Source organism: Phoca vitulina, unplaced genomic scaffold, assembly GCF_004348235.1.
Source record: "Phoca vitulina isolate PV1807 unplaced genomic scaffold, GSC_HSeal_1.0 scaffold10, whole genome shotgun sequence".
Lineage (NCBI taxonomy): Eukaryota > Metazoa > Chordata > Mammalia > Carnivora > Phocidae > Phoca > Phoca vitulina.
In genome coordinates this window covers 44,912,216-44,928,335 of record NW_022589713.1, presented here as the reverse complement: position 1 = coordinate 44,928,335, position 16,120 = coordinate 44,912,216, and the positions used below count along the sequence as shown (strand labels likewise).

At 49.1% G+C, this 16,120-nt stretch overlaps 1 protein-coding gene across 1 annotated transcript; it reads right to left on the bottom strand.

Annotated features, from left to right (window-relative positions):
- Positions 1 to 208: 208 nt before the first annotated feature.
- Positions 209 to 15,281, bottom strand: CX3CR1 (C-X3-C motif chemokine receptor 1). The gene is made up of 2 exons (XM_032408965.1): positions 15,198 to 15,281; positions 209 to 3,636 (listed from the first exon to the last, which is right to left on the bottom strand). The coding sequence occupies exon 2, from the start codon at positions 3,625 to 3,627 to the stop codon at positions 2,557 to 2,559; it is 1,071 nt and encodes a 356-aa protein (XP_032264856.1). The 5' UTR covers positions 3,628 to 3,636; positions 15,198 to 15,281; the 3' UTR covers positions 209 to 2,556.
- Between the last annotated feature and the right edge of the window lie 839 nt (positions 15,282 to 16,120).

Here is a 16,120-nt window from a genome sequence, read left to right as displayed (position 1 = left end):
TTTAGAAATGAAAGTGCTTCGTCTCTCTACTTTTATTTTTCAAGCCAAAAGAATTTTTCCCTCTTTTCTTGGGAGTCCAGAAATAAGTTAAAATTTAATTAAAAGTTTTATGATTCAACAGTTGCAATGAGGTTCAAGTGATAATGGAACAAACTTGTGGATAGCCTGAGGAGAATGTGCCCCTCTGTTAGTTGTTTGAGCCAACGTTCCAGGAGAGTCTCCCCACCCACTCTGCTCCTAATGCCTTTCACTATTCACACACTTTTCCCGCATCTTAAGATCCCCATGCCCTCACACACCTCCTTTACGTATGACATTCACTGAGCCTAGAATGCCATCCCTTCCTTTGCCTGGAGAGCTCCTTACCCTTAAAGACTCAGGTCCGACTGCTCTTGTGTGACCAATTAATGCAAAGTATGTTTATTTGTTTACTTCTCTGTTCTGCACTTGAATGTTAAATCAGTGAGGGCAGAGACCTGGCCTCACTCATCTTTGGAACCACTCTGGATCTGAGTCCGCATAACGCATATAATATATGCCCAATAACAATTTCATAATAATTTTGTGTGTATGTGTGCAAAGCCAAACGTTTCCTGTGCGCTTTGTCCCAGTTACCCCCATGGTGAGGAATTTATCCAAAGGAAATCACTGAAGAGGAGACAGGGAATTACACAGACAGAAGTGCTGTAAATATGTATTTGCTAAATATTGGAAACAAGCTTATCAACAGGATAATGGTGAGTAAATTACAGTACACGATCTTGATGGAACATGATTCATTCTCTCATTGATTAAACCAACATACTGACTGCCAAGGAGGTGTCGGAAATACAGCAGTGAGTCAGATGCCTTCAATGAGTACACAACCTGGCAGAGACTTCTGGAGCCACCATAACAAAACTATACAGAAACAGAGAACTATTTGTGGCCTAATGTTAAGAGAAAAATAGCATATTACAAAACAGTCTGTACATGATGCTTTCAACTCTAAACATGTGAAAGTGTGAACAAATTCTTGGTGGGCAAATGAAGGTATTACATGTTTAGGTTATAGGTGACATTCTCTTTAGCTTTAATACAATTGTTTTTCAAGCTCTGAAGTATTAGACCAACCCAGAAGTCTACTGAAAAGGGGGAAAAATCTGCTCCTAGGGCCCTGGCTCTCCAGGTTGGCAATGGCATGAATGATGGGGGTTCTCTCCAGATGGGCAGGGGCTTGCCACGAAACAATTGGAAAGACACATTCAAGGCAGTCTGGAGGGCTGGGTCAGGGAGGACTGGCAATCTGTATATGTAGGAGTGCCCGCTGAGTGCCACTGCAAGAAGCAGCCTCCTCTGTATCTGAGCTACATCAAACAGCAGAGCCAAGGCTCTGCCAACATTCCCCCTTAAGCACTGTGCCAAGTAGGGGGGAAAGCTGAAGTTTGAGAATCAGGTAAGAGGGTTGGGACCTGTAAGAATTGGTGGCTGGTTCCTCATGCTGGAAAGGATGCTCCTTATGTGAAAAATACCATTATCTCCATTCTATAGATGAGGAAGCTGAAGCTGGTCCAGCTCCAGGCTACCCAGCAGGCCAAGTGATGAACTGGGATTGGAAACCGTCTTTTCTCAGTTTGGGCCAGGGTTCTTTCTATTTATCTCCCTGGTCCTGGAAGTAGGTGATGATGCTTAAGGCTGGATGGAGGAGACCTGGCTGGCTAAGAGGCTGGATTCTTTTGGGAAGGGGGAGAAATGGGGAATCTGCTGGTGGGACTGCATAATGGAGGGTCTCAAATTTGATGCCGTAGGCCATGGGCAACCATTGTAGGCTTGGGGGCATGAGAGAAAGGGGCTTCAGGGAGAGGACGTTGGCAGTGTGTGCTGGCTGGTGTGATCAGTGAGAAGCCTGGCCCAGACACATGGTAAGGTTGGTGGGCAGCTCTTGTTCTGTCAGATCAAAACAGCACCCGCCCCTCCGGCTTCTTGGAAATATGTCTTCCTGCACCTCTAACCATGAGACTGGAATGGAGGCTGCCATCTTATCTATTCTCCCCCCATGGATATAACCTGGTCCAGGGATGGACATCTGATTCAAACACGGCCAATGAGAGCCCTTCCCTGGGAATTTTAACCTTGAGGCCAGAGAAGGATGGGTTTCAGTCCCTCACTATTGGCTAAGCTGTGTCTGGAAGCTCTGTCACCCCTCAGAGATTTGAGAGCCGGAGAGAGGAAATTCCAGCTGGACTCAAGCCCTAGTTTCTACTTTGAGGGAGGGCTCAGCCACCCTCTTGTTCATGCCACCATGTGAATGATACTTCCCACCTCCTCTTTAGCTAAGCTAGTCTGAGTTGAATTTTTATCATTTGTAAACAAAAAGTCCTGACATTTGCAGTTAGAGATGTGCCTCCCCTTTATCATTCAAATTTTGGCAGAATTCTCAAAAATGCTTTAGGGTTGTTTTGGAGCATTCGGTTCATCATTTCTTGCATGTAAGAAACAAAAAAGTCTGTCCTCATTATTCAGTGTCAAGCTCAGGAACTCCAGGCTCTCTGTGGGAATAAAGCTTTGGGTATCCCTTCAGAGAATGATGGACCCGTCTCCATCACTGGTGTGGTGAGTAAAATTGCTGCTCAGAATGCTTTCCCGCCTGCTCGTTTGTGATTCAGTCGGGGAGAAACTGACGTGGACAGGACGACCACACAGGACAGCCAGACATTTCCTATACAAGTGGTAAAGGTATCTTCTGAACTTCTCTCCAGCAAATGCGTATATAAAGGGATTGAGGCAACAGTGGATAAACGCAATTGTCTCGGTCACACTGAGGGCCAACCTCAGATCCCTCTTCATGTCACAACTGGGAAAGAAGTCATAGAGATTAAGTGTCTCTAAGAAAATCATGATGTTGTAGGGTGTCCAGAAGAGGAAAAACATGATGACCACCAGAAAGATCAGTTTAATGGCTTTGGCTTTCTTGTGGTTCTTACAGGAAAATAGTGTCTGCATGATTCTGATGTAACAGTAACTCATAATGAGCAGGGGGAGCAGGAAGCCAAGCAAATTTACTTCCACGTTGCGGAGCACAGGCCAGAGTTCCTGCAGGACCTCAGGGTAGTCACCGAGGCATTCATTTTCTTTTTGTTTTGTGAACATGAACTGAGGTGCTGCCACCAAGATGGCTGCCGCCCAGACGCCTAGGCTGATGGTGACGCCATGCTGCACAGTCCGGTTGTGCATGGAGTTGGCTGCCAGGACAATGGCCAGGTACCTATCAATGCTGATGACAGTGATGAAGAATATGCCTCCAAAAAAGCCGATGAAGAAGAAGGCGGTGGTGAGTTTGCACACAGCATGGTGAAGGCCTTGTTCACTTATCAGGTAGTGAGTCCAGAAGGGTAAGGTGGCTGCAAAGAGCAGATCAGACAAGGCCAGATTCAGGAGGTAAATGTCGGTGATACTCTTGGGCTTCCGGCTGTTGGTGAGGGCAAACACCACCAGCAAATTTCCCAGCAGGCCAAAGGCAAAGACAAGGCAGTAGAGTATGGACAGGAAGATGGTCCCAAAGGCCACGATGTCCCCCATATCACAGGCTTCAGCAGACTCATCATACTCAAAGTATTCTAAAATTGATTCAGGGGAGTGGGTGGGCATGGTGAGGGCCTGGATCAGGAAGGAAAACAAGTAACAGCATTAGTTCTCAGAGAAACAAAGTTGGGATTGTATCTGGCCCCACACATAAGCAAGGCTGGAAGGAACAAATATTGGTTGGGTGCCTAACCAATACACTTCCCAATGTCACGCACTTCATCTTGTTTAATCTCCACAATAGACTCTTGATGGAGGCTATACCAGATTCCTCTGACAGAAGAGGAAACCAGGTCTCTGAGAGGTTCAGAGATTTGCCCAGAGCTACACAGTGAATGGCTCAGCTAGCATTTGAATCTAGACCTTTTGAAGCTTGAGACAGATCTTTTCTTTGATTTTCAAACATGTATCCAAAAGGTTGACCAGTGTGTGGATAGTGGGAGAGAGGACTATGGGTGTGGAGAAGAGGGGGTGGGATGGTAGGGGGGTGCAGCCATAATTCACATGTCTAGTCCAAACTTCCCTGAAGCAATTCTCCAACTCCTTCCTTATTCCCACCTCCTTTACCCTCTGGATCCCAATTTCTCCTGTAGGAGGCTGAGATTGAAGAGAGAGGTCTCAGACACTCTTCAGACACACAGAGCCCTGAGCAGACCTGTACCCAGAAGTCCCTCATCTTTGTTTTTGAGAACCCTTTCTCTTTCACTTGGAACCAACAGGTCCTTCTCTTCCTTAAGGGATAAGACACAGAGTCATACACTCTAAAGTGACCACCTTGTCTCGGTTTGCCCAAGACTTTCTGGTTTTAGCACCAAAAGTTGGAAACCCCTCAGTTCTAAGTAGACAGCCATGGATGGCCATCCCACAAATCCAAGTGAAGAGAGAGGAGTGTTGCCATTGCCATCATAGGGCCTCTGCTGTTATGAAAGGACTGATTGATCCTGTATGGGGGATCATGCTCAGTCAGCCTGCTGTACTGGGTCCAGGTGGCTAATTTATCCCATAATTACCAGCGCTGCACTCACTGTGGCCTGGCGATTCATAAGAATTTTGTTTCTTCGAACAAAAATCGAAAGACAAGACATTTCTGCACAGGTAGAGAAGTAACACTTGTTCCCTTCTCCCTTGACCTCCCCAGCCAGGACTCGCTTGTCACTCCAGAGGCTACAAGGGCAACCCTTTCACTCTGGCCCGCTGGGGCCTCCTCCTCTTCCTTGTGATGCCACGGACAGGCCCCCGAGAACCCCCAAGTATGTTCAGAGCACACCTCCTGGTTGTTGCTGCCTCCCTCCCACCACAACTGAAAACAAAGTACACACCTCTTTAACCAAGGGAGTTTTCACACCTCACTGCATCCTTTTCATTCTGGTTTTACCAAGACTGTGTCTCTGCCAAGGTGAGGGCCCACCCTTCCAGCCAGGGCTTTGCTTCTCCCTTCCCAGCCTCTGCTTTGTGTTCTGGCCCATCTCTGCATCTTCCCCAAATTCTTCCAGCATGAAGTTGGTTAAGCCTTTCTGACCTGGGCATCTCAGGCTGGGATGGAGTGCCCAACCCCCGGGGAGAGTGTATGCTTTCTTTGTTTTAAGTCACACCCCCCCTTTCCTCAGAGATGAACCTCTGCTTGTGACCCTAATCAATAATATTTAGTTTAACCACATAAAATGGCTGATGTGCTACCCCTTTTGAGCTACACAAGTGTCAATTTCAAATGGTTCAAGCTGAGATATGGGGAGACGGGGACATTCCTACTCCATGCACGTGGCTTATGGTAGCAGCCCATCTTCCCAGATGCACAGCTGTGTGAGAGTGGAAATAGTCAAGCCCTCAGTGATCATAAGTTAGGGAACCTGAGCTACCACCCTCTTCCTTCTCCATTTTCCCCCAGTGAAAGGAGCTGACACAGTTGGCCTTGAGAGGAGGTCAAGGACAAGGAAGATTGCGTGGTATCTCTTCATACCTGTGCTCAGTCCTGTGGCCCAGGAAATTTGTGCTGGTGCATTGGCTTGATTTTGCCAAAGCTGCATGATGTAGGTTTAATTTCCACTCCCGGCACTGTGCCTTATACACAGGGACCTCCTCTAAATCTTCCAGCAGGTGTCCCTGGGTCACCGAGGAGGGAGAACAGGGAGGTGGGCAGACTCGGGCTCAGGGAGGTGGGCAGACTTGGGCTCTCCCGTGGCTGAATCTCATGTCTGTTTCTCTGGCCAAGTGACCCTGGGTGAACTTGGAACCTCTGAGTCTGACATTCCTCATCTGCAAGACTGAGACTCATTCTCATGTCTGCCCACAGTGCTGTTCTGAGGACAGCACCTGGCACGGTGTGTTGCACACAGCAGGCACTTAATAAATGCTTTTGGCGAGGAAGCAGAAACATTTCAGACCTTTGCGATCATCCAGTTTGCCTGTGAACTCTTGTGTTGTTCACTCCCACCCAAGGTATTGGTCTGTAAAGTTGGTTTTATTTTTTTCCCTGAAATAAAAAATATTTTCTTTTCAGGTTTTTTTTTTTTCGGTGGGGGGAGGAGGGGGGACGTAGGGGAGTAAAAAAAGCATACCTTTACTGAGTTTTTACTCAGCTGTCAGGCTCATTGCTAAACACTTATTACCTATTTTGGGAAAAACATTCATGAATTGCCTTGAAGTTTTAAAAATAAAAATAAAAATATAATATGAGTTATATGAAAAATTAAAATAAATAAGTAAGTAAATAGTCTAATATGATAACCAGCACATAGTACATGCTCAAGAAATGGTAGCCAACACATAACAGGATACTTCTCTCTACTTTATGGGCAAGTAGATGCACTCAGAGAGGGTGAGTAACTTGCTCAAGGCAACACAGCTGGCATGTGGCAGGGCTACTGTTTGGGCCCACGTGTGGCCAGGCTGTCTGCCCTGCCCAAGACTGGGAGTTCCTGAGAGAGGAACAGGGTCTCCTTCAGCTCTGCAGACCGGTGTTCAACAGAGGGAGAGGCCTGGCCCCAAGCCAATGCCACAGGAATATTTGCAGGAGGATAAATATTGTCTCCTAGACTTTCATTCCAAATTGCTCTGTGGGAGGAAGAGTGACAGCGGCCTTTCGATTGTCCGGTTCCCAGAGGTGCCCATAGGGCACCCGAATGTCCTTCCTGATCCCGGGCCGGGGCCCTTGCTTGAACTCTGGATGCTTAGTGGATGCCTAGTGTGTTGAATGAAGGAATGAATGAGTGAGCGAATGAACGAATGGAGGGCATACAGAAACAGAAGTGCTGCTTTGGCCACCCTTGGAGAGCCGTTGGAGACAAGCCCAGACCCACCAGCTCTCCAGGGTCAGAAATCACAGCTGCCTGCAGCCACAGACTCTTCTGTGCTAGTGTCAGGGCCCAGCCCTGCCTCGCTGCGGCGCAGCTCAGGGGTGGCCCAGGTTTCTATGCAGTCTGAGCCCTCGGGCCAGTTTGAAGCCAGCTTTGCTGGCTGAGAAGCCCAGAGCATGCAAGGGCACCATTTACATCAGAAACCTGACAGCCAGGAAGGACGTCACTGAATTATGCCGCTGAACTTGACAGCCTGATCAAAGGAGGGACCTTTTTAGGAACGGTGGGTCTGAGCTCGGTGGTCCTCTTATTATTTCTGGATCCTCTGAGATGTCCCACGATTGGGAGACAAGCCTAACAATGGGGCGTCCCGGCAGCAGATGGGAGCAGGGCCAGTCCTTGAGGGCGGTCTTCCGGGCAGGCTGAAGGGCCACCAGGGATCTGATTGGCTGGACACCGGCTTTCCTGGCCCCTGAGGACAGCAGGAACCAAGCGCAGGAATCCAAGGAGATAAGCCTTCTTTGCAGGGCCTCCTAAGCTGAGTCTCATACAGATGGGGATTCCAGAGGAGAGATGCATGCCGGGTGAGCTGAGGGCTGTGGCAAGTATAGAAACCGCTCCAGGCTGTTCTCAGTTCGCCTCAGCCTCTTGTCCCCTCAGTCAAGGTTTACTAAATGCTGTTGAACTGCAAGAGTTTGAGCTGAGCCCAGAAGCAGAGCTCTGAGTGCACATGGGTTGCATACTCCAGTAGAAACGAACCTGCTCGATCAACTCACTCGCTCGCCTCCCATCTCCGATCCTGCTCTGCTTCCTCCGGCCCACTTCCTTTTCTCAGGCCTGCTCATTTATATTTCAGCTTTTTTTGGGTCGTCATTTACCCATTGTTTCCAATCAGCTTCCCTGTTCTCTACTTCCCTTTTCATTTAAACGGCCCGGGTCCACTTTCTTATTCTGTCCCACATCCTTTTTGGGCTGCTTCCCCCATCTTTGGCTTCACATCCTGCTTATTGTCTGCTAGACCCAGTGCGTCCTTTTTTGTTTTCTGTTGGTTTGTTTTTCCCTCTTTGCTCTCTGCTTATGGCTTTTTAGACCCCTGAGTGAAGACCGGGTTTGAGGTTCTGTTGGTTTCTAATGCCAAGAAAAGTGTGGTTGAATGCTTTTCCTTTACAAAGGAAATTAGAGGATGGTAAAGATTGCTTGAGTCCTGACCCCAACGTTCTGCATGGGGGTGCCACCGTGCTGAAAATGTCCCAGAGCCTGAAGCTATCCTCGGAAAGCCCAGTGTGGAAGGAGAGGAAGCTACCATTCTCGGGTGCCGCCTGAGTGCCCCGCTCCATACACAAGACCCTATTTCATTCCCTTGACAACCCCCCATGAGAATGGTTGTCCTTCCTGTACGACTGAACCAACAGCAGCTCTGAGAGATCCGGGAAACTCGTCCAAGGAGCAACAGAGCCAGGATTTCAGCCCACATGAGCCTCTCCACAGAGCCATGCTCCCTGCACGGCACCAGCCTCTCCCTCTTGGAGCAGAAGTCTGCAGCTTATCGCAGACCACTTCTCTAGATCTAGAACTGAGAAATAGCAGACTCAGCACCCCCTGGAAAGAATATGACCCATGATGCCAGCCTGAACACTTGTCCTGCATTTTTCCCCTCTGGACTCAGAACCCACGAGGCTGACCCTGAGGGGAAAGGCAGGAAGTCGGGAGATGAAGGTGTGGGGGGGATATTCACCCCTCCAGCCACGACTAGGGGGTCCTCACTGCCAGACCCCCGGAATCTAGCTCTCATCAATGCTGGTGAAGAAATTTGGAATCCTTTTCTCTAGAGAAGAAGAGGCTGAAGGCTGTAGGGTCGGCTTATTTCCTGCCTTCAAATATATGGTGACACAGTACCCTTCTCATGATGAGTACGGAGTAAAGTACGCAATTGTTGAGTCACTGTATGGTACACCTGAAATTCATATAACACTTTATGGTAACCATACTGGAATTAAAATAAAAAGTTAACAAAAAACAGGGTGATGCTCTTCTGAGCCGTGTGCTTCACAGAGGCCCACACATCCCGCAGACGGCTGGGAGACCCTGGGCAGCTCACTCTGGCTCTGCCTCACTTTCCTCATATGTGAAATGAAAGCATCAGACCGGACAGACCCTAAGGGCCTGGCCAGCTCTGGCACACTTAAGTTTCCAACAACAACCAAACTCAAGCACAACATGAGTCCTGGGTCAGGGAGAGCATGGCCTAGTGTCAAGAGAAGTGGCTGCTCATGAACATGAATCTTCTGGGCTCACAGCCTGCCAGCATCCAGGTGGGGTTCTGTTTGGAGACAGAGAGCTGGGTCAGTTGACTGTGGTCCTAACAAGTCTTGAGCTTCACTTTGCCCTGGATAGGAGGCTTTTGGGTCTGGGCCCAAGCCTACACCCCCAGCTGTTTGGGCGCCGGAGTCTTACCAGGTCCTGATGGTTTTCCCATTTACAGGGACAGCTAACTTTCTGAGACACCCTGTGGGTTGCAGGGAGAGGTGAGGATGTGAAGGCAAAAGAGGGGCAGATGGAGGGGACCCGAATTGCATGCAGAGGAGCTCTAAGGGCACATTTTACACCTTGTAGCCCCTCCCCTGTGCAGGTGACCCGAGTGGCCCTTTCTATGTCAGCAAGCAGCCCACCTGAAACAACACGGCCTCACCCACCCACCAGCGTTTGGACCGGCCACACGGACGCCCCTCCAAGACCAGCAGCGGGAGAAAACAACCCTGAGGCTGCTCGGTGAGCCACCCTTCCACCGAAGCCGCCGTGGTTCTGGGTTTGACGCGTCTCCCTCCCGTTTCCTCTTCCAAGTACACTATGCCATTTTCTTATCTCCGCCGCACTGTGAGGTTCTGAAAGGAAATGCTTTAGGACTTTTGTCTAGTAACTGAGGAAGAGGTGGATTTTAAATTAATTATTAACTAAGCCAATATCTGTTATGTATCTTAACCATATGCTTGTGTAATGACAAATAAAAATAATGCGTAAGAGGTTTACTTCTCCCCCTTGAAAGTAAGAGATGAGATTCTCCTTTGCCTCCTCCTTCCTAGGATGCTTGCTTTAGAAAACTTGTCACTGGAAGTACATTCTCCTCTCTGAAATGTAGGTATGTGTCCTTTTGAAAATGTGATCACCTCTTTTGTCAGCTTTATGACCCAGGAATCTTTCTCAAGGACCTGGGGGCCTTCTCTTTGAAAAGTAAACATCAAGAATCAGCGCCCTTGGGGTGCCTGGGTGGCTCAGTCGGTTAAGCATCTGCCTTCAGCTCAGGTCATGATCCCGGGGCCCTGGGATCGAGCCCCGCATCGGGCTCTCTGTTCAGCGGGGAGTCTGCCTCTCCCTCTCCCACTCCCCCTCCTTGCGTTCTCGCTCTCTCTCAAATAAATAAAATCTTAAAAAAAAAAAAAAGAATTAGTGCCCCTGTCACCCAGTTTCTGTGGAAGAGTAGGTGGGTGCCTCGCTCCAAGTTACAAAAATACTTCCCGTCATAAAGATACGAGTCTATTTCTTCTCGGGATGAAGCCAATCAGCTAACACAGATGGTCACCCCAGTTACCATGGTAAAGTTAGGATGTGTGTGACTGTCGAGTTCTCTCGAGTGAGGACTAGGCATGTGTCTCTCACATTAGGGACTGTATCTGCTTGGCTGTGTAAAGAGGTAGGATTTCTTTCCCCCCATCTCTGCAATCTCTTAGCAGATTGCCCGAGATGGGCATCACATTCTGGTTTCATGCCTAGTTAATAATAAAGGTGTTTTCTTTCTCTATTATCTCTGTGAGAGGTTTTTCTGGGTTGGAGATCTTATTTTTAATTTTATTTCCGTAACACTAGGCTCTGTGCTCCATTTGGTGGAGGTAAAAATGGCTAAGATACAGTCTTTAAGTTGCTGTTAATGTTCAGTAACAGAATATAAGAAAAGTTAGGGGAAACCCAAGGATTGGATCATTTAAACTGAGTCTTAAAGCTGGGGGTTTCTTCCAGGTAGACAAATGTGGAGGTGGGAAGCGGGGGTGGGGGTATTGAAGCCAAAGGCACTGGAGGGTCTGAGCACAGGGATGTTTTCCGGGGTCAAGACTCCGCAGAGGGGGTGTGAGGGAATATACTAGAAACAGATGGAAGTGAGGATGGTGGGGTTGGAAGGGGCCGGTGTGCTCCTGGAGCCTTCATGGAAGTCGAGTTTAGTCTGTGTGGAGGGTTCAGGAAAAGATGCAGAGAGAGCAAGGGCCGAGAAGACAGAAGAGAGGTGAACAGAGGGTCCTCAAATTCCACGCTAAGGAACTGTAGGAGAATTATAAGACTTTGAAAGAGAGGGGAAATTACTGGGTGCCCTGGCTAGCACACCCTTCTGGGCTACCTCCCCCTTTCATTTTCTGGCCGATATACAGCTCTGTAAGTTCAGGAGACTGATAGCAACGCAATAATCTTGTTTGCAGAAATAGAAACTGTGTCTGGTGGAGACGTGCTTGATAACCGCCCTTGTGGTTAGGGACCAATTTTGCATGTATCTGTATGTTCCTCCCAGTGTTTCTGGAAGTATCTCATCCACGCTACTGCGGTGGCTGGTGTCTGCTCATTGCCATTGCTGAACAGGTGGGCACCGTGTGAGCGTTCCACGGTGATCTCTTCCACGGTTGATGCACACCTGGGTGGCTTTCGGCCCTGGGGCCGCTGTGGACAACACCGTCACGACCAGTGGTGTGTGTGCATTTACATCTCCCACAGCATGGATGCATTTTAAAAATGCAGACCCAAAAGCAAACCTACTGTGTGAATGCATGCCTATGAAGGTCAAAAACCGGCAACGATGATGCATATTATTTGGGGATGCATATCTAAGGGGTAGAACTCTAAGGATGAGTAAGGAAGCGGTGACTTCTGGGAGGGCAGGGTGGCAGTCAGGAAGGGATGTAAGGGAGGCTGCTGGGGGCCGGCCTGGGTTTCTCCTGCTGTCTGGCTGGTGGTCGGGTGGCAGGTTGATTTATAAGTTGTTAATCTGCCCACTGTTCTTTGAGTGTGCCATATTTCACAATGAACATAGGTTTAAGGAAAGGGACAAAGAGGGCCTGCAAAATTTCTTTTTTGATATTTATTTATTTATTTATTTATTTATTTTTTTTTTTAAAGATTTTATTTATTTTTATTTGAGAGAGAGAGAATGAGAGAGAGCGAGTACATGAGAGGGGGGAGGGTCAGAGGGAGAAGCAGACTCCCTGCCGAGCAGGGAGCCCGATGCGGGACTCGATCCAGGGACTCCAGGATCATGACCTGAGCCGAAGGCAGTTGCTTAACCAACTGAGCCACCCAGGCGCCCTCTTTTTTGATATTTAAAGAGGGGTGCCTGGGTGGCTCAGTCAGTTGGTTTTGGCTCAGGTCATGATCTCGGGGTCGTGAGATCGAGCCCCACGTCATGCCCTGCACTCAGTGCGGAGTCTGCTTGAGATTCTCTCTCTCTCTCTCAAATAAATAATAAATAAATAAATAAATAAAATCTTTAAAAAAATATATAAAAATCTATATATAATATATTATTATATAATATATAATATAAAAATATATATTTATAGAGATGTGATATAGGTTTTCTTCCCTACAAAGATGCATAACCCCAAAGAGTTGCTCTTTGGCCAGATCAGAAGAGGGGGTAGTTGAAGCCCGACTGGGGCAGCCCCCCGGGGCAGCTGGTGCATTCTGAGCCCCCACGGAGGGCACGCAGGATCAGGACTCAGCTGGAAGCTCCAGCTTTGGTGCTCCTGGGCAAAGTGGGTGAGGCCAGCCCTTGGAACCCCTGGATTGTGCCGCTGGGACTCGGAACCAGTGCCCGGAAAAGCCAGCAGAGACCGGGCCTGTGCGCCCCCTCCTCGTCCCTGGGACCCGCCGTGGGACCGCAGGGGTTGCCTTCCCTGTCCAGCTCAGCCGCTGTGGGTGCTGACTCTAGCCCTCTCCGAGGGGGAATCTGTGCACCTGAGTGAAACAGGGGTAGCCGAGGACTCTGTTCCGGGTCAGAGGTCTGGCCGGGGAGGGGAGGGGGTAGCTGAATGTCCCAGACCCTGAGAAGGAGGGTCTTTGAGGCCAGGGTCTCTGGAGTGGGACCATACCTGATATTGCTGCCCTTCCACAGCCCGGCCACGGTGGAAGGGGGTGGGTGGGGAATGGAAGCTGGTTTTGACCTGGGTGGGCTCTGGCAGACCCCTTCTCCCTGCCCCTCCCAACTTCATTTGAACGTGGTTAGTGGTCTTAAGGTGCACAAACCTTCTGATCTTCAGCGTCCCGCAATGACAACACATATTGTTTATTAAGCACCAAACATGGCCAGACAATGCGGTCAGAACTTTATCTACCTTGCCCATAATACTCACAGATATTCAACCTATACCCATCACTCGGCTTCAGCGATGATCTACTCATGGCTAGTATTTATTTTACAGCAGGACCTGAGGCGTAGCAAGGTCAAGTGCAGAGCCAAGCCTTCATTCCAAAGCCAAGCTCCCTCTCCCACCCCCTGTGAAGCGGAGACAGTGACACTCGTGGAGCCTGGCTTAGGGTACGGTCAGCATGTGGCTGACACACAGTCCTGGCTCCCTTCTGGGGGGTGTGGGCAAGAGCCACATCCTGTCCTGCATCCCTGTGTGAAAATGAAGCCAAGCCAAAAGGCAGGCAAAGGATGTAAATCCAAACCAGCTCACATGCACACACACACACACACACACACACACACACACACGCAGTGGTGCCCAGCGGCCGCCTACCTCCTCTCATAGAACCCAGTCCCTCCCAGGCACCCCTGGGCATGGGATGACCTGCCCCTGAGCAGACCCTGGAAGCTCCACAGAAGCTTCACCAGGAAGCTAGCTTCCTTCCTTCCGTCTTTTCTTCCTTCCTTCCTTCAGATTTTATTTATTTATTTGAGAGAGGGAAGAGAGAGAGCACGCTGAGTAGGGGCAGGGACAGAGGGGGAGGGAGAGGGACAAGCAGACTGTACTAGCGTGGAGCCCGCCATGGGGCTGGATCTCACGACCCTGAGATCATGACCTGGGCCCAAACCAAGAGGCTCAACCGACTGAGCCACCCGGGGGGCCCTACCAGGAAGCTTTCTTGTATGCTTCTCACACAATCCAGTCTTCTTTTCTCCTTTAGGTTCAACTTTTTTCTACCTTGAGTTATCTATCTAAAGTATTTGAAAAAGAAAATGAACTTTTTGGGGGGAGGGGAAATCCTAAAATTCCCTGGCTTTTCTCTGAGCTCAGCTGAGAACCTACAGAGCAGAGACTGTGGAATCTGTCAGGCTGACATGGCCAGATAAAGGTCAAGCAAGGAGAAATGAGAGGCCCGGTCAGTCCTCGCCTGGGTCCTCCATGTAGTTCCTCCTCTCATGCACCCACGCGTGTGTCCTCTCTGAATTCCTGAAACTGTTTTCCCATGACACAAACCTTCTGAGCCCGTGTCCTCACAATGATTATAACAGCATATATTAATAGTGGACATCGAATTTGTGTTGGCAATTTATTCATTAAAATAGTTGTCATTGTAAATGCAATAGGTGCTCTTTGTAACAAATGTAGGTGGCACAAAAAAAGCATGGAAAGAAAAGGAAAAACAACATAGAAGCGAACGATCTACCATCCAACTTCCCAGAATCAACCACAGCTAGCTTTCTGCCTTTTCCCGTGCAATTGCTCTGCGTGTTTTTATATTTATATTAAGTGTCGTTATATTTACATTTAAGATGCAAGTGTTATATTAAACCATTTTTATTATAAAATTTTCAAACATAAAAGCAGAGAGCACCACCAGGCGCGCACCACATAGCTTCAATTAGCAACTAATGGTCACGATTTCATCTATTTCCCACTCTGTGTCTTACTAGATTATTTCAAAATAAATCCAGGTGTCATACCATTTCACCCATAAACAGGTAAGTATGAGTCTCCAAAAGAATAAGAACTCTTTTTAAACAAAATAGTAACTTTGATACTATTTCTCACTTTAAGAAGTTATTAAATCCTCACGGTCATCCAGATGCACTTTCAAACGATGCTTCTTTCAGGTAATACCTACCCATGAACATTCTCCATGCCCCTAACATGTAATTACTGTTGCTTCTAATCGTATCCCATGTCGAGTGCATCAAAGATGGTCTAATCACCCGCCACCCGCCACCCCTCAAGCCCCTTGGACATTAGGCCGCAACAGCTTTGGGAAAACGGTCTCTCTTGTTAGCGTGGAAAGCAAACCAGCATCTGCACCCACCATGACCTCTGACCATGGTGCCCCGCCCCGCAAGCCCACAGGTGCTGGCAAGTTCTCTGCTCCTACCTGGGCCGGGCCTGGGAAGGAAACCTCCGGACGTGACAATCAGCCACCCCGTCCCACTGTCTCTGTCTCTGTCACAGAGTATTTCCCTCTCCCTCCCTCTGAGGGCATCTTTATTTGCCAAGTTAGCCAATAGTAGTGGGTTTCCTGTGAGGTCGACTATCTTTAGATGTTGGCGCAGTCAAGCGCAGAAGCTCCAGGCTGGAGGCCATCGGATGGCAGGAGGGTTTGAATGCACAAACCTGGAGGACAGAGCCAGGGTGGGGGTGGGGAGTGTGGGTCTGCCCCCCACAGCTTGGAGGAAGTGAGGATGTGGAGGTTGTGTTTTTGCCCCCTTCGGGGGAGGCCAGGGAACAGTGCAGTTTTCAGGAACCACTAACGCCCACTGAACCTCAGTTTTCCTGCCTGTAAAAAGGGGCCCACAGCACTCACCGGGCTGCACTGGCGTGCAGATGAGATGAACTACAGCTTCTCTCTTCAAAGGACAGTCCCAGGTACTGGGAGCTTACCATAAATGCAGCCCCTGGGGCTCCGCCACTGAACGAGACTCTGCATTTTGATGAAATTCTTAGGAGATTGATCAGTACATGGATTTTGAGATGCGTTGGCACAAAAAGCACTTAGTGAGTACCGGGCACCTGGCAGGTGCTTCCAAACTTTTTACTCCTCGCCTCCCTCCTCCAAGGCGTTTGGCGACTCCCCTATACCCTCCCGTCAAGCCTAAGGTCCGTGTCTCCTGGGCACAGGCTTCACACACAAACTGGCTCAGACTCGTTCCCCGCTGTCTCCCCCAGGCTGCGCTGCTCCTGACTCCTCCAGGCCGAGCCCCTGCTCCCTGCCCCGGCCAGCCTGCTCCCTCTCTGCAGCTCGAACCTCCACCGCCGTGGTCTCACTGCCTTCCCACCACTTCCTTGCCTGCCTGGCTC